Source organism: Melospiza melodia, chromosome 6 (assembly GCF_035770615.1).
Source record: "Melospiza melodia melodia isolate bMelMel2 chromosome 6, bMelMel2.pri, whole genome shotgun sequence".
Taxonomy (NCBI): Eukaryota; Metazoa; Chordata; class Aves; order Passeriformes; family Passerellidae; genus Melospiza; species Melospiza melodia.
The window spans coordinates 64,726,121-64,751,195 of NC_086199.1; the positions used below are offsets into that span (position 1 = coordinate 64,726,121).

A 25,075-nucleotide genomic window follows, 5' to 3' on the forward strand; every position below is an offset into this window, starting at 1 on the left:
TCCCGGGGCTCTTCCCTGCCTTCCCTGCCCGCGGGGCCGCGCCAGCGCCGGCCCGGCGCCTCTCCCGCCCCGCGGCCGCCTCCTCCAACGGATCCCGCCGCGTCGTGAGTTACGGGCGGGCGGGGACCGCGCCCGGGCCTGAGGGAGCGCGGGCGGGAGGGACGCGGTGCCGGCGAGCGGCCGTGCCGGGGGTCCGCGGGGGGCGCGGAGCCCGGGCGAGTGCGGCGGGCGAGGAGCCGCGGGCCGCGCGGGGGGAGCGGCGGCTCGGCAGCCGTTCCGTGAACTGCCACACAAGTTGCGAGTGCATCTGCGGCACGAGTTGCGAATGAATTTTGCCGTGAGTTGCAGCCCTGCCCCCGCAGCAGCGAACGCTGCGGTCGATGAGCGCTCCTAGACGGTTTTGTTCGTGGGGAGGCGGGAGCGGGGAGAACTGGGTCTCATTGCGGGGAAGAGGTGATTGACTCAGCAAGTAACTCACCCCCGAGAATGACATTTTTAGGCCCTTTGGGCCACCTCAAAGATCCGGTGTCTCTAGGAGTCGCCACCCTTAGGCACGGCATCGCTTATATGTAAATATATCGCGTGTCCGAGTAAATAATGTTGAGCGTGTGCAAGTGAGGTTAGGCTGGTAAGTGGCATCCTGTGGTATTGCACTGAAATCTTTTTCAGTTTATCCCAGCTGAAGTGAAGGTTTTCAGCAGATTTAACTGTACCTTGCGCAATGTTAGCAAGGTGTCAGCTGGAGCCCAGGAGATGGCAGGGAGAATAAACACCGTTCTTTGACCCAGCTCTCAAATATGGCATTCCATGGGAATATCCTCTTGCAGTGAATCTTCTGCTGGTGGATACAACAAATCCTTTAACTTTCCCCTCTGTCTCCCAAACTTTGTTTTCTAGGATTGGCAAAGAAAACTCCTATCGCAGGATCGTGTCAAGTAATGTGCCTTGGTGTCCTACATGTTAACTGACTGAATCCCTGCCAGACTTGGTCATGCAACACCACTGCTCTTTTCTGATAAAGTGAGTTATCTGACTGCTTACTGGAGGGACAAACCCAAGAAATCCTCCTCACCTTAAGACAGATTGCCATGTAGTTTTGATGAGCAGAGTAAACTTGCTGATAGTGAGCATTTGGTGCCCTTTAGTCCTCAGAGGGTTTATGACTGAACAGTAGCTTTGAAAACTAGGCTACAGGGTGCAGGTTGATGCAATGTTTCTGTCTTAAAAGTGCATGTTATCGGGTTAAGGGGTAGATATAAGTCCAATTGTGTCAGGAACCCACGCATTACCGAGGAAACCGTGGGCTGCTGCAAAACGTTCAGAAATGGACAACACTGGACAAACCAGACCAGTGAAGAGCCTTTTTTTATTATTTGCACATCAGTCTCAAAACATTGTTCCAATGGAGACAGGATGTTAACAGCTCACTATCCACACAAAATGTCCCCCAAGGGTGGGGTGATACAGAAAGACATAAAATCATCTCAGTCTAGATTTCAGCCAATCATACATGGAAAAACACATATTGACAAGCATTCTATCCAGTCTTGTAAAACACACATAATGGTAGTTAAAACAAAGACTGGTTCATAAGAGACAAAGAACAGAGCTCTATTCATGCTAACCTTCTAAAGATATACATTAAATAACCTTGTTGCCATCCTAAAGCCCATTCTACAGAGGCCTATTGTTATTTATCACATATGCTCTACTGCTTGGGAAACTTTTCTGCTATATCTGCAATGCTAACAGAACTTCAGTCTGAGGCCTATATACTTTTTTTAACCATTTCCTAAAAACCCTCTAACTTTATGGATTCCAACACATGTATTTTTGTATTAATCTAATCTATCTACCATAATCAACCACTACTCTATATGTTAATGCAGTCCATTATGTGGCAATGGATAGTTTAGGAGAAAACCATCAATTTTTATTAGCTTTCATGTCTGTAGTAGATTTGTGCATGTGTTGGGCATGTTTGCTGCTTGATTCTGGCTTTTATATGTATATAATGCATGCATACACACATGTATTGTTTTAGTACTTTTTTGGAAGAAATTCCAGGCTACATGTCTCTTAACATGTTGGTAAGGGCATCTTTATTTTTTGTTTTTAATTGCAAATTCTCTACTGGATTTATAAACCCATCTGCCAGGAAACAGACTTTGCATCTGGTTAGCTATTATTGAAATTCTTATTGGCACATCGACACAATCTGAAGCCTCTGCCTTCTAAGGGAAGTCTCCTGGCACAGGCTTTTTGAAGGGAGTAATTTGCAAGCAAAATTTCAGGCTTTGGTGATGAAAAACTTCCATGCTGAAGACCCGGTGATGTATTTAAAATGCCTGGATGCATACCCTAGATTACAGGAAACATACTAGCAGACTTTTCACTTGTATGTTACTGGCTACATTTTCAAGTGAGAATGTTGCAGGGACATTAAGGAATGGAGATGTTTGTGCATGGGAAGGCTGGAGGAAAAAGCAGTCAATTCACCAGGACTTGCAGGTAGTTCCTCAGCTGCTGTGCATTGCAGAGCAATAAAAACCCACACCAGCTGGCCATTTGTCCTTGTTTCAGTTGGGATGGGATGCTTCTCTGAAGGAGGTGTCTGTACCTCCTTTAGGTGCACAGCTGGTGCAAAGCTCATTTGTGAGGTACACGAGATACCCTTCCCACCCCTGTCCCAGACAGTAATTGTAGGGTGAAGCTCCATGGGTTGTGCTGAACCAGCAGCCAGACCCGTTGATCTTTATGACTTTTTTTTCCTTCTGCCCTTAGAGGGACTGGGAGTATCCCTGCTGTGTATGCTGTTGCTGGATGCCATCTGACACTGTGTGCTCTGGCTCAGCAAGGTTGTTTCCCCTCCCAGCTTCCAGCCTGTTCTGCAGGTGTAATCCTTTGTCACACGCCACATGTCAATGACACCAGCCTGTCTGGCTGTGGGAAGGGCTCCCAGAGGGCTGTTGACTTGGTTGGTAGGGGAGCCAAGCAGTCCTATGAAATAAACTGCTATTGAGCCCTCTCTTGCTTGATGGTAGCAAGCATTTGATGTGTTCATTCCTCTAGTCATTTCTTGTTTCCTTCCTACAGCTTAGACTGGGGGGGGAGTTAGTGAAGGAGTTGTGAATTGGCAGCTGGAGTCTAAGGATGCTTCTGGCACTGCAGGGACAGTGACAATGCTGAAAATTAGTGCAGGCAGCACCTGGTTGTGCATTTTGGGTTCACAGCTCTTCCAGCTTTTGACTGCTGGCCATCCAAGAGAGTCCCCGTGCGGGTGAGGTGCTCAGGGTGCTTGTGGGGCAGCAGTTCATTCAGGAAAGGACAGCTTATCTCTGCCATGGTATGGAGACTCCCTCCTTGAAGGAATGTCTGCACAGACATTTTTGCATGGTCCTGTGAACAACTTATCCAGTGAAAGTAAGCAGCAAGAACTGCAGAATTGGGCTCTAATGCTCACTGGAACCACGTGATTGTCTTGCTGGTGTGTCAAACTGCTTGCTGTTTTGCTGTCTGGCTTGTGCATTGCTTTGTTTCTGTGGGTGAAAACTTTGCATTTAGCTGAGGGCTCTGCTTTGCTCTTCTTGTGATTTCACTGGAATGAGGTTTCCTAGGGCAGTTTTGAATGTCCATCACCATAGGTGCCAAAATGTCCAAGAGTCTTCCATTTCCTTTGCTGGCTTTATTTTTCTTTGCTGTTCTGGGCACAGCCTCCTCAAGGCATAGATGTTGGGTTTTAGTGCTGAGAGGTAGGTGTGCTGCTGCGCTGGCACCAAGGTGGTGCTGTGTAGTGCTGTCAGACTGGCTGGGACTGAAACCCTGTCTCCAGTGGTGGCATTGCCATGGTGGGAAGGCTGCTCTTTAAACACCCTTTGTGGAATGTGAGATCTGGAATGACAGTGTGTGGGTCTGGATTCTTCATCACATCCTTTCCTTCTGTTGCATGTAACTTATCAGCCATTTAGAAAGCATGCTGGGTACTTGTTTGGTTGGTTGCTTTCTTGCAGGACAATGTGCTGTGAAGAAAGGAACAGAAGGTAGAGAGCCAAGGATTTGGGTGCTTGTTTATTTGCAGCCAGCTGGACTGTCCCCCAGCATGGCAGGAACCACAGTCCATTTGTACATCTTGCACCTGCTTGAGGAACCAGCTGGTGCCCCATTTGAGCAGGCAGTTTGGCCTGTGCTGGCCTTTGGGTTGCAGGGCTGTGCCTGGATTGTCTCTGTGCATCACCACAGCTCCTGGCACCTTTGCTGGGGAGACTCAGCTGGGCTATGTCCCCTAAAGGACAACTAAACTGTGCTCTGCAGAGGTGGCCATGGGGTGTCCAAGCCCCCACAGCTACCTCTGTTATTCCCTAGGTACACAGAGAGGGAAGGAGAGGTGGTCTGTGTACAAGAGCCTTTTTATTAACTTACTGAGACATTGAGCAAGTCCCCTTCACTGCTTCTGCTGACAATGACTGTCCAGCAGGGCATTGGGACTGCCTTCCCTGGCTCCACCTGACTCTGACTTGGTGCCAAGCCCAGAGAGCTACTTATGCAATAGTCCAGCAAAACATGTCAGTATGTAGTCCTCATGTGTCCTAGTTTCAGACTTTTAAAAAAAGAGGTGAAGAAGAGTGGCTGATAAAATTTGTGTTGAATTTTACATGTATGTTTGTGTTGGATTTATATTTGTTTGGCTTGAGGAGACTTTGCAGCACTTTAACTAAATCTGTTTTTAAATCCACTTAAGTTAAACTCCTAGTACAACTAGTGTGTGGAGAGCAGGATGAAATCTCATTAATTTTAATAGGATTAAGCATGTTCTTTTGCTGAGTCTTCTGCTCTATCTTTTTTTTTTTTTTTTTTGGCTTTTCTATATAGAAAGCAGGATAAACTTTTCCTCTCTTCCACGTCTTTGTGAAAATGCTTTGACAGGCTCACAGAAATGACTCTCTGGTTGCATACAATAACATTTTACACATTTTTTCCTCTGCTTTCAGCTGTAGTCCTACTGTATCCAGGCTTTTATTGGCTTTTGCTTTCCCTAAAGGCGCAATAATTCCTGACAGCAAGAAAACAGTTACAAGTGTTTGCATGGTAAGTTTCTGCACTCAAAATCATTATTTTTGCTTTTGGTCTCTCTGGATAGATTTGAAACTGCTGTAAAACAAGCCAATTAGTAGAGAGAAACTCTGTAGAAGTCAGCAGGAACTGAGCATGTGCAGGTGGGTGAGGGCAAAATTAATTTCTGTTCACCAACCTGCAATAAACTGAAGTACAGCAAATGAAGGTAGAAGTGGTTTGCATGCAAACTAGTTGAAATGTAATATCTGGGGTCTAAGATTGAACAGCTATTAACTGGAGAGGAAGCTGCTTCATGCATTTGTGTTACCTCTTTACTTCCACATTTCGTAGTGTAGGTCATGCCCTGAATATCAATGTTGATACAGGAATTTGATTTATTTGTAATTTATATTACAGGAACACTCCTCTTCCCTCTCTCTATCTGAAAAGACAAATCCCACAGCAGGCATTTCTGGATGTCCCTGAGATGCTCCTAATGACACTCTAACTACATATGTGCTTTCCTAGGAAAAGCTGACTGTGTTGTAGCTGTGCACTAAGCTGGATTTCAAGAGACTTGATTTACATTTTCACTTCCAGCTCTGATCAGTTCCTCCTATAGATATACACAAATGACTCAGTCTTTTCACACCCCTTTTCCCACCCTGTGAGATAAGGGAGGGTTGATCCACCTTTCTTCTGCTCTGCTCTTTTGAACTGATGCCGTGTTGTGCTATGGACTAATCCATATTGCAAAGGTTGGGCTGGTGTTTTTGTGTCAGCAAAACTCCTCTATGACATCAGTCCTTTTGATGAAACTTTACATCATCAGTGTGTTGTCTTGCTGGCAGTAGCATCTAGATTGAAGTTCCTGTATCTAATTAAAAAAGGAGAATGTGGTGGAGAAAAAAAAACATTCTGGGGTTTTTTTGCATAAGATAAACAGAGATTGGCTTTTTAAGGGGGTTAAAGATGGGGAATTCTGACAGGTGAGAAATGCCCAGTGATACCTTGAAATTCTCTATGGGCAAGCAAAGGGCATTTCTTCCCATCATAAAAGGGTTAGGCGTGGAAGGGACCTTAAATGTCATCTAGTTCCAACCCCTCTGCCATGGGCAGAGATGATCAGGGTGCTCAGGGCTCCTTCCAACCTGGCCTTGAACACTTTCAGGGAAGGGGTATCTACAGCTTCTCTGGGCAACCTGTGCCAGTGCCTTACCACCTTCACAGTGAAGAACTTATGCCTAGCATCTAATCTAAATCTCTCCTTGTCCTGTCACAGTCTTCTCCTGTAAAATGTCCATCTCCCTCTTTGTTATATGCCCCCTTGAAGTACTAAAGACCACAATGAGGTCTCCCCAGAATCTTTTCTTCTCCAGCCTCAACAACCCCAACTCTCTCAGCCTGCCTTTGTAGGAGAGGTGCTGGACCCATCCCTCCAGGTGAGGTCTCACCAGAGCACAGCAGAGAGGCAGAATTCCTTCCCTTAACCTACTGGCCGTGTTCCTCTTGATGCAGCCCAGGCTTTCTAGGCTGTAAGCATGCATTGCTGAGACATGAATGATATCTTCATCAATGATGATGATTTTTTAAGGGATTGCCAGCAGTTTGTATTTGCAGTGTGGTAGTGGCAGGACCCATGTGTTGTGGCTGTAATGGCCATCTCTGAGGTGGCTGGAAATGCATCACTGACAGTGCCTGGGATATCCCTGACTCCAGTGGACACATTCTGGGTGGTGAAGCCAGCAAAGGAATGCAGTGTCATGGGCCTGCTGGTGGCTGCACAACTCGGTTCTGGGCAGGTCCCAGGTTCCACAGTTCTGCTAGACTTATTCTCACATATAAAGTTAAACATGGGCTTTGTGTGTTTGAAGAATTATTGCCTAAGACAGATAGGCTAATGTGGAAACAGCTGATAACGTTCTGCAGGGACACTTGCATGAGTTTGAGAAGCACGTGGCCTGGTCTGGGCTCTAATGCACATGGCTTTTGTTACCAGCTGACTTGGTAAGCAAAAGCAGGAACTTGTGTTTGTTTGCTGTTCAGCAAATAGCTTTTGACTGAATCCCATGTATTCATAGATTACTGTTTGTTGCTTTTCTGTCCATTGTGAAGGGAGCAAGGATTTCTAGGCTTTGAAAGTCTTGTAATGTATAGAAGCTGGATATATATTGATGCAATGAAATCCAAAATATGTGATTTAGCAACTGTAACAGAAGTGGGTTTCCAGTGCTGATAATCAGTCCTCTTAAGGAATATCAGAATGAAAGAGTTTAAAAATAAAATATAAACAGAAAATGCTGGTGAGTTGGAGGATTTTGGTTCCCTTTTTTTTCCTGCAGGTTTTGGCAGTATTAGTAAGCTGTTCTTTCGGGGTGGTATGTTCTGCACTTGGTCTTTGACCCCTCTGAAAGTGGAAACAGATGTAATGCAAACTGTAGAGTAGGCAACCTGTCCCCTGGGAGCTGACTGAAAACAAACCCCTCTACTGAATGAGCTCTTAAGTTATTGCATGTCTTGGGACAAATTTGTTTGCAGTAAATCAGTAAGATAACACCTGCAGAGGTCCCTTCTGGAGTTAAAATACATGCTCCAGAATTGTGATGAACAGCTGACTCAGGCATTCACATTTACAGTTGCTTCTTAGCAAGATGCAGTGAATGCCATCCAGTGAACACTGGGCTGTAACACAGGATTTCATACAGAGATTCATCTGCATAAATGATGTCTGGGTGGAGAGAATTTGTGAATAAAATACATGGACAAATTTATTTCAGTATTTTTATCTAATCTCCAGGAATGTTACTGCTGGAGGGAAGTGCTCTAAGAAGCAAAGACTGAAATGGTGGGCATGCAGTTTAAATAGTTAGAGATTGTTTGATTTTGTAGCTATTAAAATGCCTCTGCATAAGTAGAGAGTTTTTTTATGTTGGCCTATAGGTGCTAGAGGGTTTGTTAAGCAAGATGCTCTTCAGATGGCTATGAGAAAAAAAGGCATATAAACCCAAAACTAACCCCAAAATCCTCAACGCATGATCCTCACTGCAGTGCAGTTTTTTTGCTCCGCTGTCAGCTTGGGCAGATTTACCTCATGATATAAGTCTAGGCAATTGAAGTGAAAGTGCCCTTCTCCGTTACATCCTGAGAAGATGCTGGTTCTAAACTGCCCAAAATAGAGAAGGAACCTGAAGAGAGGACTTCTGGTCCTCTGACCCATTGCTGTCTGGAGTTTTCTCTGTTCTCTTCTGGAAACTTTCAGATTTCTGGATGATTTTAAGAAGCAAACATATTCTCAGCAGTTGACAGTTGCAGTGCCAAATGTGCATTTTGTCACTCTGAGATTCCTGACAGTCTGTAGGGTTGACTCTGCTGCTATAGGGCAGTTCTTGGTTTACTGCAAACTGCAGCTTTTGAGGAAAGCAGCATTGGTGCCACTTTGTGTTCTGAGGCAGTTTAGTGGTGGGATTTAACCCCTCTGCTTCATTACAATTGAACAGGAGCAAGAACAGCTGAGAGCCAGGGGCAGGTTTATGGGTTTGAGGTCCCTACAACGAGCTGATGGGACTCTTCAGCCTTCAAGTTGGATTTGTTAGTCTGGTCTCTAGTTCTGAGGGTCCTAAGCTTTGTTTAACAAAGGATGAAGCTGAAGAAGTGTTGCACCTCAGTGCTGGCTGCCTGGGTTCTCACTTTTCTGCATTCCTAGCCATTTCTCATTCCAGTCTTGCAGAGTCTCTAGCAGCAAACAATTTGAAACAAAAGGTGTTGTTTGATAGGTAGAAGTGCATGTTAATTCAAGTGTGAATTCTTTAATTCTTGGCACATCTTTTGTTTTGTATCTAATTTCATTCAGTCACAGTCTGTTCCACCTGTTGATTCCTGACCTACAATGGTGTTCTGCTGATCTGATGATACTGGACAGGTTTGTACTGGATACACTGGAGCTGAAATCTTCAGAACACCAGTCAGAAGCAAGCAGTGAGAGTTACTGCTTGTAGTGTGGTTTTCACATCCTTGTCCTTTCCCTTATTTTTGTTGTCAGAGCTTGGATAACCTCTCCTCTTGCCTAGATAATTAATGTATGGTGAGCTCATCTTTGAACCAGGTCTGTCTTGTTGGTAGTTTGGCTTTTCTGGTTTGCTGTTCCCCTCATTACAGGATTGGGGCATTTTTGGCATAAAATCAGTAGCCAGAGATTTCTAATAGGTTCAGTCTTCCTGCTGCTTCTAGGTCACAGATTCTGGAGGAGTAAGAATAATCTCTTAATTTTGTTACAAGTTCAGGTGTTAAAATTTGAGAGAGAGGTTTCAAATTTGGGGTTTTTTCTGTGTTTGCTGTATTGCTGAGCAAAAATTGAAGACTGATACTAGCACAGAGGCATCTGAGATGGCTTCTGAAAATATCTGTATTTGTGACGCCATCTGTCCAGTCAAATACAGAACACTTATGACATTTGTGTCTGGTACAAGTCAAACTGGTGTTTGTGGTAGTTGTCATCTCTCCTGGTGAGCTGCTCTGCTGACTTTCTGTAGAGGCCCATTACATTCAGGTGTCCCCCCGGAATAGCTTTGTAGTTCTTGTTAGCCACAATCAGCAGCAGACAGACAGACAGACCTTTCATGTGGAGCTCAGAAAGGTTTGGAGGAACCTGCTGCTCCCTGTGCAGTTCCTCTTCCATGAGTGAGGGGCTCTGGGGTACTGGAAGAGCTTTGAGAAGCTCAAACCAAGCTTCTTTACTTTGATTGATTAATCAGATTTTGAGTATCAGGACTGAAAACTATAATAAAAAGTTACTCTGAAATGGAAAAGAGGGAACCTAGAACAGGTAGGAGAGCAGAGCTGCTGCCCTGCTGATTTGTGGGACGTGAGACAGAGCTGGGCTGAGGCACTGCTGCAGATGCTGCCTTGGCAGCTCATGAGGGTCAGGAAAGGGAAGGATGTTTTTCCTCTAGGTTCTGATAACAGGTTTAAATTCAGGTTGGTGCAGGACCTGAAGACTTGCTGGCTAAGAGCCTGCCACAAGGAAGACCAGCAAGGATGAGGAAAGCTGCTGCTGCATTTGATTCTTTGTTTGGAAAAAAATGGATTTGGCTAAGCTTTCCCTCCCACCCTGCCCTGTGATTTCCACACCTGTCAAGCTGTCAAAATCACAAAGCAGGGATGCATGTGCCAACAAACTTTATTTGGTATTGCTGTAAGTGTATTCCTGGCTTGGAGACTTTAGGAAGAATCTCTTCTTTGTCTTAACATATGTATGGTGAAAACCTCCCCAGTGTCATATTGCATTGAGATAAGCTGGAGTGTCTTATTGCTGCATCTCACCTGGGAGAGCTTCCATATGAAAATATCTTTGTTTTTAATCTGAGTTGTTTGCTCAAATAAGGGAAACCTCCTATAATCTTGGAGCCTTCAGGGTGTTTTGCTTGTGAGGATAATGGGAGCTGGAGCCACATATGTTTGGATTTTTGTTTTTAATTTGTGTTTATTTTCCATATTTCAGGATATGCACAAAGATCTTATTTCCTTGAAAAAAGGAGAACGAGCCAAAAATGTTTCCCTTTCTTCCAGTTGTTTTAGGGATGAGCAGACATTCCCTTTCAGTCACAGCACTGGGGTCATGTTTTGGCTGTTTCCAGGCTCTCTGAACTTAGGATTCCTGAGTTTCTGAGCTCCCACAGTTTTGCCTGATGCTACTGTAGTGTAAGGTGACATTTTTGCTGTGTGTAACCCTACTGAAAACCATGTACAGACTTAAATTCCTGAGCAAAGATGCAGAACCCTGTAATCTGGATGGAGGTATGTCCTGTGTTTCCATGGGCCTAAAATTAGTATTTCAGCTACATGAACCTATAGAGAAGCATAATGATTTCTCAGAAATATCGAGAGTGGAAGATAACATTTCAGTGAAACTTGACTTGATCTGGATTGCCAGGTATTTGCTGACTGTGGTAACACTGTGCAGGGCAGGAGGTGAGTGGGTGACCAGACTTCAACACACTGGCACTTGCTCCAGCATTAACACTTGGCTATTTGTACCTTCAGGCTGAAGTTGCTGCTTGCTAAGTCTCTGTTAGCTCCACACTTGTCAGTTTTGGATTCAGCAGCACCTCAGGCTCAGTTTATTTCTGTGCATGTGGATTGTGCTGGTTCCACCCCTCAGCAAGCATGAAGCACCTGCACTGCAGAGCACCTGCTCCTGCAGGCACTTAGAGGAACCAACATCAGGAGCTGCACCTTTACCCTTCTTGATGAACTTTGCTGTGTGTTAGTTCAAGGGCTGCAGAGTTCGTGTGGGACCCCACTGGGATGGTTCCTTTGAGGGTCTTGTTGAAAGCTGGTTAATTTGAAACACATGGTATGAAATGCCCTGCATATGATCTCCAGTTCCCATGAGACAGCAACACGTCTGAGAACTCCTATCTGCTTCGGGTGCAGACCAGACTGGGGAAGGTTGCAGCTGAGCCATAGTGCACATTTTTGTTGCTTAAAGGTATTTTTGTTGACAGATTTATTGTTCAGCCACAGCTTTATGCAGTTAGCTTTTGGCAGCTTGCTTTTCTGTATATTAAAACTAGATTGTTTCAGATATTTCAAAACAAGGCACATTTTCATAAATCAAATAGCTGTCTGATCATTTTTCGCAGGAAAAATGTTTTGCTGAGTAGTACTTCTCATCATCAGAACTGCAGCACATGGCACTAATATGAGTGAGAAAGGATGATGGATGGGTGGTGCTGGTTTGGAAGTTTTAAAGTTTACATTTATTTCTTCAGAGGCAAAGCATGATGGCCATGAACAGTGGCAATGTGGATTGTCCTCAGCTGTATAAGCTGTCTGCCTGCTGCCCTGAGAGAGGAACCAAGTGGGCAGCCAAGGAACAGAGAGATGGAGATGGGTAAAGCTGGTGGGAGCAGCTTTGCAGCTTGTCAATAACTTTGTTGGGCAGCCAACGGAATGTGATGGCTCTAAAGCTGCTGTTCAGAGAATCATATAACTCCACCTGGTCATACTCAGCTGACACTGGGTCTGCCTCATTTGCCTTGGTGTTGTCCCTTCTGTCTCCAAGCCTATCTACATGTGCATCTTCAGTCTTGGAGAGAAGCTTGGGAAGTAAAATGCATGTGAGGATGCAGTGCAGATTCCCTGTCTCCTGTACTCTTGCCTTGATTTACAAAATGAGATGTGCTTGTCTTGCCTTAGCAAAATCTGGTTTAATTCTTGTTTTCTAAAGAGAGAAGCGTTGCACTTGTTCAGACAGCTGACATGTCAAGTGTTTAGCTGCAAATGGAAACAGGCCTTATGCCTTCTCAGTTTGATGGGAGAGTAGCATTGTTGTCTGCAAAAGGTATTCCACCCCTGTTTTCCCTGCTTTGTTGTTATACTGAAGATAGATTATTTCTTTGCTACTCCAACCTTATTTCATACCTAGTAAGTATGAATTTTGAGGCAGTGTCTACTGGCTGTTCAGTGACAGCTCAAAGGAGCATGTGTTGCCCTAAATGATTTGCTTTGCACACTTTGTACCTGTGATCTCTAACACCCACATTCCCTATTTTTGTGGTTATTTGGTCTAGTTCTGTATCTCTCTTCACCCTGGTGCAATCACTGCATGCACCTTGCAGCTGCTTAACCAGGAACAGCTGAGGCTGCTGGGGGGGCCATGGAGGCAAGGGATTTATATTCCAAGGGCTTCTCTCTGCTCTTGCAACATCATCCCAATCATTGTTCTTTGCAATAATGATTTTTTTTTTATTTGTATAAATTCCTTGGCTTAAGCACTGTGAGATCAGCAAGAAGCAAGGAACTCTTCTGAAACCCAGCAGGCAGTGCCCTCTGGGTATGTGTGTGCATTGCAAAGTCATCAGTCATTCAGTTGTTGACTCAAAGTTATTCTGGTTTGTCAGCATGCTTATTCCCTGCTGAGTTACAGCTACAGATAACAAAAGTGAACTTTGTGTTTTTCAGAGTGTAGTCTTTTCCCAGATTTTATTTGTTGCTGTCTTTTGTGGTTTGGTTTTGCTTTGGTTTGGCTTTGAATTTCCTTGGGGATGTTTTATAGGCAGAGAAGGTAGTGCTTGAGAAGTGGATTTTGCCCCAATTTCTCAAAATTACTTCTGAGGGGATCAGCAGCATTCATCTCTTGCACTGCTGTCCAGATGGCTCGACAGGTTTGGACAAGAAGGTTTAGTGAGTGTTGTTTTGGGATGTGGGTGCAGGGGCTGGTCAGAGGGGTCTCTGGGTACAGGTGGAGCCATGAGGGACAGCAAGTCAGAAATACAGCTTATTGCTTGTGATAACAGAGGGCAGTTGTTAAATTGGGAAACATGATCTGCAAGTAATTGTAACTCCTGTTCTGGATGAATGGAATTGGCTAAGGTGGAAGAGGCAAAACAACCCCACGCCTCTAGCTGATATTTATCTGGTATTTAAGCATCCCAAGCCTCATCTGTAGTGCATTAAGGTATGGCTGCAACTGGTTATCCTCTCACTGGTCTTGGAAAGGAGCTGTTTGCTTGTCATATACACTCACAGTCTGTGCATTGTGTTTGTCTGCTTCACACACTCCCTCTGCAGTCTGCAAAGGGATTTTTACAGTTGGCTGAAGGATGTTAAAAAGTGTTTTAAGCTTGTAATCTTGTATTGAGTGCCTTAGGGGAGGTATTGCCTGTTGGTCCCTGAGGAGACCATGTTTAGTGAGAGGCAAAGGGGGGCAAATCTTTTGTGCATGAGCTTGGCATGTCCCCCTAAAACAATGCTGACCTAATCCAGAAAGGCTGCCAGGTACTTTGGAAGAGGTGAAAGTTATTTTCTGAGATTTTGTTTTGCTCTGCAGTTGTTGCATTTAAGTGGAACCAAAGTCAGCTGTGCTGGGAAGGACTTCTAGTGAATTGATGTGGTTGGGGATACAAAGCATCTCTTTGCATAGGGGATGCATGTTAATGCAACAGCTTCCAGCTACTGGTGTTATCATTTGATCTTGCAAATATATGTAGTTCTTAGGTTGGTTGAGATTAATAATTAATAATATTAATGACAAATTTTATTTGTCCTAAAACTGAGATTTTAACAACAATAAGAGTATTTATTTATAGCTATAATCCTGTTATATCTGCAGTTTCAAAATGCAATGCAAGATGTTTATTCTTAGAAGATGGTTATTATAATTTCAAAATTATTACTTAAGGTATGAAAAAGCCTCCTATAATAAATGTTTAGTGTTTGTATTCATTGCTGTTAATCCTTACTAGTTTACTTGAAATAGTGTATGCATACATTATTAAATGGGTAACTCATTCTCAGGGTTACTTCTTAGGTTGTAAAATAATGCTTCTTATAAAGCCTGGACCTTAAAAAGGGACATAAGTTGCACTCTTTAAAATGTGAAATATATTAATGATGGGTTTTTTCTTTTATGTTTGTGGATTAAGTACTGCTTTCTGAATCTCTGCCTATGACCTGTGAACTTTTCAAAAGTGCACTTACTTTGGCACCGTGTGGTGGGAGTGCAGGTGGCCAGACAGTGCTCTGAGGTGAAGTACCTCTAGTGTCTTTGAGGGAACCCAGTTCACTTGCTTTAAGTTGAAGGATTTGGGGTTTAAAGGAAGTCTTTGCTATCTGCTCTAGGAAAATCTCTTGTGGGCAGAATACTTAATGTTTTCCCTTGCTTTCCCCCTTGCTCCCAGTCTTATCAACTGCAGCTTTCAATGGTTAATCTACAACATACGCAAAGAATGACAGTCAGAGTGTGATAAAGGCTGAGGCAAACTTGTAAAAGTGCCCTGCAATTTGGGGCAGTGGGAGAGGTATTGGAAATTGGCTTGACTGAACAACCCAAATTAGTATTGCCAATTCCCTGATGAGAATGTGGGGCTGCTTTCCTGAGCAGCCAGTGCTGGTGTAGCGTGTTGCAAAGGCTGTGCTGGTATTGCACAGGTCATCTCCTCTCCTGTCCTGATCCTTGCAGCTTTGCTGAGGTGACTTGGAAGAAGTGATAAGGAAAGAGCAAAGTCAGTCTGTGCTGTGCTGGCACAGTGTGTACTGGGAGGGGCACCGGCCATAGTTGGTACATTGGACTAGGTGGGGCTGCTGAGCTGCCTTTCCTTGCCAAGACTTCTGGCCTCAGGTCAGATTTAGAAATATTTCCAGCTGCCAGGTGAGATGACTCAGCTTGAACATCTGGCTGCACTGAGAAACCTGCTCACACAAAATGAGCCTGATGCTGTGCACGCTTGCCTCAGGGAGAAAGCTGCAGAGGGGTGCAAGGGCCCTACAGTCACTGGGGCTTGCCATCTCTCTGGGAGAGCAGAAGGTCTAAAAATGCCTCATTGTTTTCAACAGGTAAAATAACTCTTTTTACTAGAATAAATAGGCAGGAAGGAGACTTTTGAATTCCTCAGGGGACTTGAAGTTTGACTAGGAAAATGGAATTTGAGGCACTGCATTTTAGTGTCAAGTTTTGTCCCCATCTTTGGCTCTTTGACAGTCTAGTGTGGACCTGTATATTGTGTGTCCTCTGAGAAGCTTGGGGTAACTGTTTATATTTAATTCCTTTTTGGATAGGGTGGTTTTGAAGCTCAAGCTCTGTTACCCTGTTTGGGGCTTTAGGATATAATAGAAGGAAAAATTGGAAGCAAAAGTTTAATGGTACAGAGCATCAAAATATTGCAATCTGAGTCACAGCTAACAAACATTATTTAGGGCTTTTTTTGGAGGAGAAATAGCTCTTAGATTGTTAAATTCACAAGCATGGTTGAAGCTGGAGTTCTCGTGGTTGAAATTGAGACTTCTAGCCTGGATGGCTAAATGAGGGTCTTACGCACATTCCTGAGGGCTGTTGGATGTTCTTGCCTGTGGTATTTATACATTCACACATGCTGCTCATTCTGGGTTGGGAGCTGCCTTTGCAGTCATCACATCCAGCTCGGGGATGTCACACAAGGCTGAATCTCAACACTCTCTGAAGGCTGTCACATTTCTCTTCATAACTTCAGGATGGTGACTAAAGCTTGCTTAAGTGATGAGGAAGAGGATTGTCCTTAAAAATTACTTAGAGAAGAGGCTTACAATGGGTCTAGTTCAGACTGAAATGTTTGGAATTTCATACAAAGCTCCAAAAACCTCAGAACCAAGAGGATAAATCCAGATAGAAGCTACTAAGCTACTAATCTGCTCTGATGTCAGTGGGAGCTGTTTCAGTGTTTTCAGTGACAAAAGCCTCTCCATTGGGTCAGTCACATGTGTGCATTAATAATGAAGGAAATGCATTATGTGTTGTTTTATGTGTGGAAATGAAGGCTTACTGTGGGTGTGAATATTCTTCAGTAACAGCTGTGTCTATGTAATGTCTTGGACGACCAGAAGTACTGGTTTTAGCTTGTTTTCAATAAAAATTTCTTTGAGCTTTTTGTAATGAGCAGGAAAACCAAAGCAGAAATCAACCTTGGTTACTTGGTTTTGACTGACTTGGTGTAAAGGCAGGACCAGGACTGTAATTCCCCTTATTATCAGTGTGCTCAAACTGGTGAAAACCCTTCTGCTGAGCCTGGGCACAACATTAAGGGGTCCCAGAATGAGTCCAAAGACATCATATCTGTGCTGCCACATGCTTTTGGGCTTTGAGGTTGACTGTACCCATGGCTTTTGACTTAAGCTGTTCTCCACTGGGACGTGAAGGAAGGAGAGCAAAGTACCTTTTCCAAAGAAAGAGCCTCTCTGGGAAGTGGGAAAGGTCTTCACTCCTCCTGCCTCCGAACCCTTGCTTGTTTGTGATGTGTAATGATACTTGCCTGCCTTTTGTATGTGTTTATTTTCCATTCCTGCTCATAGGGATATAAATTGTTGTTTTCTTTTTTTAATAGGTATATTGCAGTGGATCTGAAGTTGACATAAGAGAGAATTTCTTCTGGGAAGAGAAGTTTTCCTGTGAGGCCGACCCTGAAGATGTGGACTGCCATTGTGTTCTTCCTGCTGATTTCCATCTGTTTTTGTGAACAACAACTTTCTGTCCTGAAAGGGAGAGGAGTCCATGTAGTGCAAATAAGCAGGCTTACCAGTGAAGAGCAATGCAGACAGGCTTGTCAGAGCCCAGGTGCTTCAGGTGAGGTTCTTGTCCCTTGGATGGAATTCCAGCTGCATTTTCTGCTCCTTGAAGATCTCTGCTGCTTCTTAGACTTTCTTTTTTAATTCCAGTTGTTTACAGGCATTTACAGTTACAGCTGCTATGTGTGGTGCTGAATAATTTCTGACAGATTTGGTTAAATTGAATCCAGGACAAGTGCTTCCCAGGGCCCTTCAGGCTTCCATAGGAAACAGCATGTGCTGTTGGTGTGTGCTGATGGCGTGCAAAGTGTTAGGTCACTTGAATTGCAGAAATTATTCCCAGCTGCCAGATGCTTGCAAGGGAGCAGTGCTGTTGCAGACAGCTGCACTAGAATGAGTAATCTTTGCTCCCTGGTATTTGTGTGTGTTTTCTGCCTTAGAAGAAACTACTTTGTCCTGCAGCCAAGCACAGGGTTAAATCTATTGAGGTAAAAGCCTTCTCACTACATCTGAGATGTCTTTACAAAGAATTAAACTTCCAAAAGAGTCTTCTAGTTGTCCTTATGAAGGCCCCCAATCTTTTTATGAGAAAGCTTGAAGCTGCTACAAAAAGCTGGTGCTGCTGTGGTGAAGATGAGACCTTGGCTCAGGTGGATGAATATCTGACATTCAGGTGGTTAGTAACCTAATAAAGATGCTGGTTTTAATGGCCATTAATGGTCATTTTCCTCATGAAGACACCTAGATGAATTTACATGGGTCCTAACTGTAGTGCACTTTGAATTGCTGTTGTCAGGAGACACACAGGTGGGTAGGCTACATTGGCAATATTGGTTTCATTGGCTTTCTTTGGTTATTTTCACTAAGGCTGAGTCAGGATTCTTTAAGGTCAGACCTTCTAGATATTGTGTGGTTTGGGTTTTTTTTTTGCTTGTGGTTTTTTGTCCTTTTTTTCAATTCTTTAACTAGAGCCCCAAAGCAACGTCTTTGGTATCCTGTGTTCAGAAATCCATTTTCTCTGCTGTTTTCAGGGAGCCATCACTGTAATTGGTCTGTGCCCTACCAGAATCACTGCCTCCTCCTGCAGTGTCAACAGCTGAGTGTGTGCCAGAATGCTGGAGAACAGGACGTCAGAGACCTGCTTGCAGGTAAAGCCATGTTTCAGCCTCTGGGAAATCCAGGGTCCTGATTCTTTTGCTTTAAATGCCTACATTTAACTCTTGATAGGCTTTCAGCTGAGGAGGATGGGTTGTGAAATGCCTGCAGGGTGGTTCTGTAGGTACTGTTCACTGGAATAACTGTTTCACTTTGTCCTAGGGATTCTGGCACATGCATGAATGCATGATGTGTCTTTGAATAACTTTTGTAACACTTACTGAGTAACAGTTTGTCTCCATGTTGAAGACATCATTCAAGCCATTTGCACGCCACACGCTGTCCTAGTGAAAATAAAGGCATAACAGATGTATTTATATATTTTTTTCAGAGAAAGAAAAATGTCCTGGCATTGTTTTTCTCTCAGATTGCCAGGGTTTTGTTCCAGAGTCAACAGACTGCTTTTTTATTCAGAGCAGCAATTGCTCATGGTGACTTTCCAGTGCCAGGGTATTCAGTTTAATAAAGTGACACAATAACAAAATGGAGCTTATTTATAAATGGGAAATCAATCTTATAAAGTTTGTTTCAAGAGTTCACTGTACCCAAATTTTAAAAAAAGTTTGTTCATGATTCTTTTGGGTTGGCAAAGGTTTCTCTGCAATGTAACAGCTGGACTTGTGATAAGCAGATGGGATTTGTCACTATAAATCTAGCTCACTTAGTTGTGAAGGAAATGATCCTGGTGTATGAAAGTGTAAGTAAAAATTTCTGTTCAGATTTGACAAGTGAAAATTATGAATCTAGGCACAAAGGCTTTGTCAATGATGTGTAACTTTGAAAGCATGAATCCTCTTCTCAGGAACTGACATTTGTAGGACTGCTCCTGTTGATACTGTGCATCTGCATTGTACCTCTCTACTTCATTATTCCCCTTCTGTGAAATTAACTCCCTGGATGGGCAAATACGAGAGATCTGTGGAAGAAAAAAACAAACCAAAAAACCTCAAAGGGATTATGTGCAATAAAGGCTGGGGAGTCTCGAGTTTTCATGTTGTTGCTGAATTCAGGACTGATTTATTCCACTTGTACTGTGTGTACTGCAGAATGTGTGTTCTGGTTTGCATGTTGAGGGTTGAGGTTAGATTTGAGCTTGAGAATTTTTTATTCTTACAAAAGTAATTTGTTTTGTCTTTTGGAAGAAATTGTCAACAGCAAATGGGACCCAGCCCTGTTTCACCGCCAGAGCCATCCACAGAAGACAGAGAGGATGCTGAATGCACGGATTGATCAACACAGTGTGCAAAACACGTTTTCTTCAATTGCTCAGACTCACAGTATTCATTTGAGGCATTTGCTTGGGGTTCAGAAGAGAGATGTCACAACAAGTACAAGCAAACCAATTGCAAGTGATGCTGCCACCACTACTGCCCCTGCCATAACAACAAGTGTTACAAATGCAACTTTCTCTACCACTTACGAAGTGACTGCCAAAGCCTCAAACACCCCTGGAGGTTCTAATACTTCTACTACAACCATGTCATCCTCTGCCTTTTCTCCCCCTCATAGTAACATCTCTGCTCCCACTACCAGCAATGTCACCCAGATGGTGATGACCAGGCAAAAATTAGCGAGTAGTAGCTCTGTCCCAGTACTGTCCCCCACTTCTGCTCCCCTCACTGTTCCTTTTGAAGCAGGTACCCAAGCACAGCAGCCTGGGCCAGGTAGCACCAGCAGCAGTGCTCCTCATGCTGACAGCCTCACCACTGCTGGAGCTGATCTGAAGACACTGACCACAGCACTGACCACCCGCACCCCACAGGATGCAGGAACGTCTTCCAGCACTTCCATGAATGCCACGGCACCCATCCCAACAGAACTCTCTCCCTCTGTGAATTCAGAGCATGCTGGTACATCACCAAGTCTAAAGCCAGAGGTGAAAACAGCCACAGCATCCTTGAATCAATCAGCTTCTCCTCTGGGCTCTACAAGAGGTGCCATGGCTTTAACTACAATCTCTACAGTAGCGACCACAACTGAACATGGGGTAAAGTCAACATCTGATGTCTTTTCAACAACCATGGCTCCAACAGATGCAGCCAAAACAACAGCTTCAGGCCTCACAGAAACTCAGGACACAGACAACGAGTATCTTCTCATTGCTGCTGAGCCCCTGACTCAGTACTTAGTGGATAAAAGTTCACTACTTGCAGTGCTTTTAGTTGGTACGTTCTTTTTCTTAACTGTTATAGTTCTTTTCCTGATGCAGGCCTATGAGAGCTACAAGAAGAAAGATTACACACAAGTGGATTACCTGATCAATGGAATGTATGTGGACTCAGAGATGTGAAGAGGTGGGGATAAGTAGTAGTCAAGAGATGGAAGGGAGATTCGAAGTCTGCATGACTTGTTTTTCCTTTCTATCTGCCTATAACACAAACTGAAAGTGCTTCCAAATTTACTTCTAGTGCAATTGAGGAGAAATGCCATGTACTGTATTAAGAAAAAATAATAATTTTTTATTCAACTGTGCAACAGGTTGCTGCAAAACCATAAAAAAGGAATAATTTTTAACATTTTCATAATGCACAGTAGCTTTGGCCATTATAATTCATTGCAAAATAAATCTAACAAGGTGTAAGTTGCCATCATCTGAAAATGCTGTAGTGCTTTTCAGCTGTTTACAGTGCAGGTTGTGTTTCATTTGTTTCATGTGTGCTCCTCTGAAAGCAGAGCAATGAATGCTGTCACCTTTTGTGAAGTGCTCCCAAATAGCCAGATGAGAATTGTGGAGTACTGTTGCAACAGGGGACTTTTAATCCAGTGTGTGTCATATTTCAGTGTGCTTCTTGCTTATAAAGAGGTCTGTTTACAAGGTATTGTAAACTCTGTTTACTGCTAACCCAAGGTATCTTTTCACCACAGAGTGGATTACTGTGCCTCTGCACTTAAATGATCTTATTTTTATATTCAGTTAATAAACGGGGCCCTGGAAGGGCAGATCTTCTTGTGTTTCTCATTTCATTGCTGTCCCTGCCAGTTCAGAAGCAAGCACATGGGCTTTTGGGGCTGGAGTAAATTAGCTCCACTTCAGTATTCCAAGTGTGGGGGCTTTGAAGACCTTGCTGAAAGCATGGACATGCCACAGAAGATACTGATCATCTTCCAGAGTACTGCTTCTATAATTTAAAGCCATTATGCTGTCAGTCTCCCAGGTGTGCAGACCCACTTACTGTTCATTATCTTCCATACCTAGGGCTCTGTTTTGGGTTTTCTTTTGCATTTAGGACAGAGTTGTTATTATTTTGGAAATTTAATTGCACATGCAGTTGCAACATGGCTCCCAAGATCTGCAGCTGAGAGAATGAGTAGAAAACACTTGATTTTTAGGCAAGTATTCTTCAGTGATTAGTGCATCTTATTTGGGTGACACGTAAATACCAAAGTGATGAATTGAGGTGTTGGGGTTTTTGTAACCATATTGATGGTTTGTCTCTCACTTTGAATTAGTTGGCTCTTCTTTAATCCAGCTTGCATGTAATCTTGAGTGAGAGCTGATAATAAGCACACCTCAGAATTTGAGCTGCTGAGTTCCAGTTTGATTATTTATTCAAGTTTTTGGGCTGTTTAGAATTTGGAGGGAGCCTTTACCCTGGGAGAGGCTGCTTTGTAGCCGACTTCCTTGCCAGTTGAGAGCGCTGTGAAAACAGCTGCAGAGAGCACAAGCAGCAGCACAGCCAAGGGGTTGTTTGAACAAAATAGGCTGGAGAGATTTTCCAGAATCTTACCCAACGTAAATTTTGAGGGCAAAACTTCAGCAAATAGAGCGTGTTGAGGAAAGAGACCACTTTGGAAGCGAGATCACTTGGTTTTCAGCGTCAGGGTGCATTTAGCAGTACTTTTTCAGGGACCTCTTCTGCCAGTAGGCAATAGGTTAGAGCGTCTCTCAGGGTAAAGGGGTAGTGTGGTTTGGGGAGTCTGCCTCCTTGGAAAGTTTGAAGTATAAGCCACAAAATTTACTCCATGTTTCCCTGGGGTGGGGCAGAATTTTTTCAGGGTCTCAGTTTCATTGTATTTTAAGATTACTATTAGTAGGTTTGCCCTGAGCAGAAGGGAACTGAATTCCAATTTCTCTGCCTTCCAGGAGCCACCCGTGTAGAGCATCTGTGCAAACAAGGTGCTGGGAACATCCCCCAGCACAGCTGGGGAGTTGCACCCTGTTGAGGTGCTTGGGATTGTGTTGAGCTGTTAGCCTGTCTGGCAGATGCTGTTCTACATCCACCAAGTCCAGAGATTTATCTTTACATAGTGATTTCAGGTTTCACCTTAATTGCAAGTGAGTCACTAACCACAGACCTAAGGATGTGGTCTTGAGCTCTGCTCCAGATACTGAGATAAGAGCTGTCTGCTGGCTCCCTGCCATCTCCCAAGCAGGAGGATGAGCCTTACCTCAGACTCAGCTCACTTCTTTTCCTCCTTGTTTAGGCAGCTTGGATAAATGCATTTTGGTGGGCCATATCCAGGCAGTAGTGCTCTTCCTTCTCTATGTAGTGAATTCCTGCCTTTAGGAAGTGCCTTCCTACCTAAAGGGTTGTTGTTGCAGCTTTTCTGCAGGTTCTCTGCAGTGTTTTTGGGGTTTTTTTCTAAGTTGCCTGAGCTATTTCCAGAAACACAAACTATGATCATCAGACTGGTGATTGCTTTTCTTGAAAATGGGGAAATTTTTAATGAACTTTGCATTCACTGTGGCCTTTTACATTTTGGTCTCTGTGGATGTGTTCACAGAGCTGAAGTTGGACACCAGATTCTGTGGAATGGAAATTTGTGAAGTTGCATTGGTATTTATTTTCCTCTTTGAAGAGATATTAGACTCTTGCACTGATTTCTTTGAGAGACTAGGAATGGAAGGGAGAGGAAAGTCACATTAGTTAAAAGAAACTCTTGAGTTTTTTCTCAAACTTGAAGATTGGTATATTAAAAACAAATAAAGCCCTCCAGGGATAATTTACATGGGAATGATATAATTACAAGAGTTGGAACTGAGTTACAGCTTATTTACAAGAGTCTTGGGGAGTTTCTCATGGACATAGTGAGAATATTACAAGTACATCATGGCTAAATGAAACCACCACTATAAAAATCTTTGTGGCCTTTTAGCAGGTCCTTACAGGAAGGTGAGTACTCATCAGAATCTTGATGCAGTTCCCACAGCTGTGGTATGTTTACATCCAGGTCTCCTCATCAGATACTGGAACAGCCTGTCTTTTCTGTTCTTACTTGAGTTATTGTACTTCCAGGTCTGGATTACTTTCTCAACAGAAACTGAGCCTTTTAGTGTGACCACCAGAATGAGTCTTACCTCAGTGCATTTCTGCATACAAGGGGAGATCTTTGTTTGCCATGGAGCCATAGAATGATCTGGGTAAGAAGGAACCTTTAGAGGTTATCTAGTTTTAACCCCAGTGCCATGGCAGGGGCATCTTCAACTAGACCAGGTTGCTTAGAGCCTTGTTTAACCTTTCTATGAAGGTCTCCAGGGATGGGGCAACCACCACTTCTCTGAGCAACCTGTTCAAGTGTTTTACCACCCTCATAATGAAAAATTTCTTTTTTATATCTAGTCTGGATTTACCATTTTTAGTTTAAAACCATTACTGCTTGTCTTATCTCCGTGGTGCTCAAGTTGCAGTGCCAGTTGAGGTAGGTTTTTCTTTGCAGCCCAATGGTCTCATAATAGCTCAGTTTAGGCATTTAAAAACAAACAAACAGAAAAACCCAAGTCATAAAAACCTGGGCAGGAGCCTTGGCTCTGGAAGGCTGGGTGTGTCTTCTGGCTTGTATGTTGAGACCCAGTTGTAAAGATTTGTCAACTTTGATGTGTTGTGTCTAGCTACTTGTAAGGCTTGAAGAAGGATGGCAGTGGGACAGTGGAAGGTGGGGTGCATGTGCAGTTTTCTAAAGGGCTCTTCTGACTTGATCTGCAAATATAAAGCTATTAGGATTTCTTCCCTTCTGGCTCTTTGAGATGGAGATCAGCAGCAGCAAACATCCACGTCGTTGTTTCTACCTCCACACTGTTTGTTTCTCTCTAGGCTAAAATGATCCTCCTGGAATGGCTTCCCTTGTTTTGCTTTTGAGGCCCATCTACTGCAATTTCATGGTGTACTGTTGAAGTAGTTAATAGTATTTAAAGGGAGAAAAATGCAACATCTTTGGAAACTTGCTTGCAGAATTCACAATATAACCATAGATAGGGTCCTACCAGGTTATCTAGAACACATCTGCCAAGAACAACATTCTGCTGCTGTGAAGCATATCTGATCCAAATTGGGATTCAGCCTGTTGTATGGCCTAAAACAGGAACATCCTGGAATTAAATTTAGATTAGATTAATTCTAAATGCCACCTCCCTTTTGTTTAATTACCCGTACTAGAAGGACGTTGTTCTAGACAGAAGAGAAGAAAGGAAATAATATTGTATTAAAACATTTAAAGGAGTAGTAGGAAAGAAGACCTTTGCAATTTCAAATATGAGTTTGCAGTATGCCATGTAGTGTCCAGAGAATTAAAGAGCATATGCAGAACTCTTTAGCAGGACCTTTAAAGCAGCTTTTGCATGTAGCTGGAAAATGCTCAGGAAGGTCTGGAAATGGAGGTATCATGGAGCTGGTTTCTCTGGATTTGTCTGGTGGCTGCTTATTTTTGGCATCAAAAGAGGAAACCTGAGCCCTTCTCTGCTGAAGCATTTCTGAGGGCTTTTTCCACTGTGGGTTCTCTGGTATGCAGTAAAGGCAAGTGTCCTTAGTTCAGCTGGGTGAGAGTTAATTTTCCTTTAAGTAACTGGTACAGAGCTATGCTTTGGATTTAGTATGACAAAAACATTGACAATACT

General features: G+C 43.5%; 1 protein-coding gene across 5 annotated transcripts; it reads left to right on the forward strand.

Moving 5' to 3' along the window:
- Positions 1-15: 15 nt before the first annotated feature.
- Positions 16-21,183, forward strand: LOC134419493 (uncharacterized protein C11orf24 homolog). 5 transcript variants are annotated; one of them, XM_063158753.1, is made up of 6 exons: positions 16-104; positions 898-1,020; positions 4,989-5,085; positions 16,908-17,146; positions 18,120-18,236; positions 19,386-21,183. In XM_063158753.1, the coding sequence occupies exons 4-6, from the start codon at positions 16,990-16,992 to the stop codon at positions 20,531-20,533; spliced, it is 1,422 nt and encodes a 473-aa protein (XP_063014823.1). In that variant the 5' UTR covers positions 16-104; positions 898-1,020; positions 4,989-5,085; positions 16,908-16,989; the 3' UTR covers positions 20,534-21,183. The 5 variants fall into 5 exon arrangements, with proteins under 5 accessions (XP_063014823.1, XP_063014825.1, XP_063014824.1 ...); XM_063158754.1 differs by lacking the exon at positions 16-104 and adding an exon at positions 263-337; XM_063158755.1 differs by lacking the exon at positions 4,989-5,085.
- Positions 21,184-25,075: the final 3,892 nt, after the last annotated feature.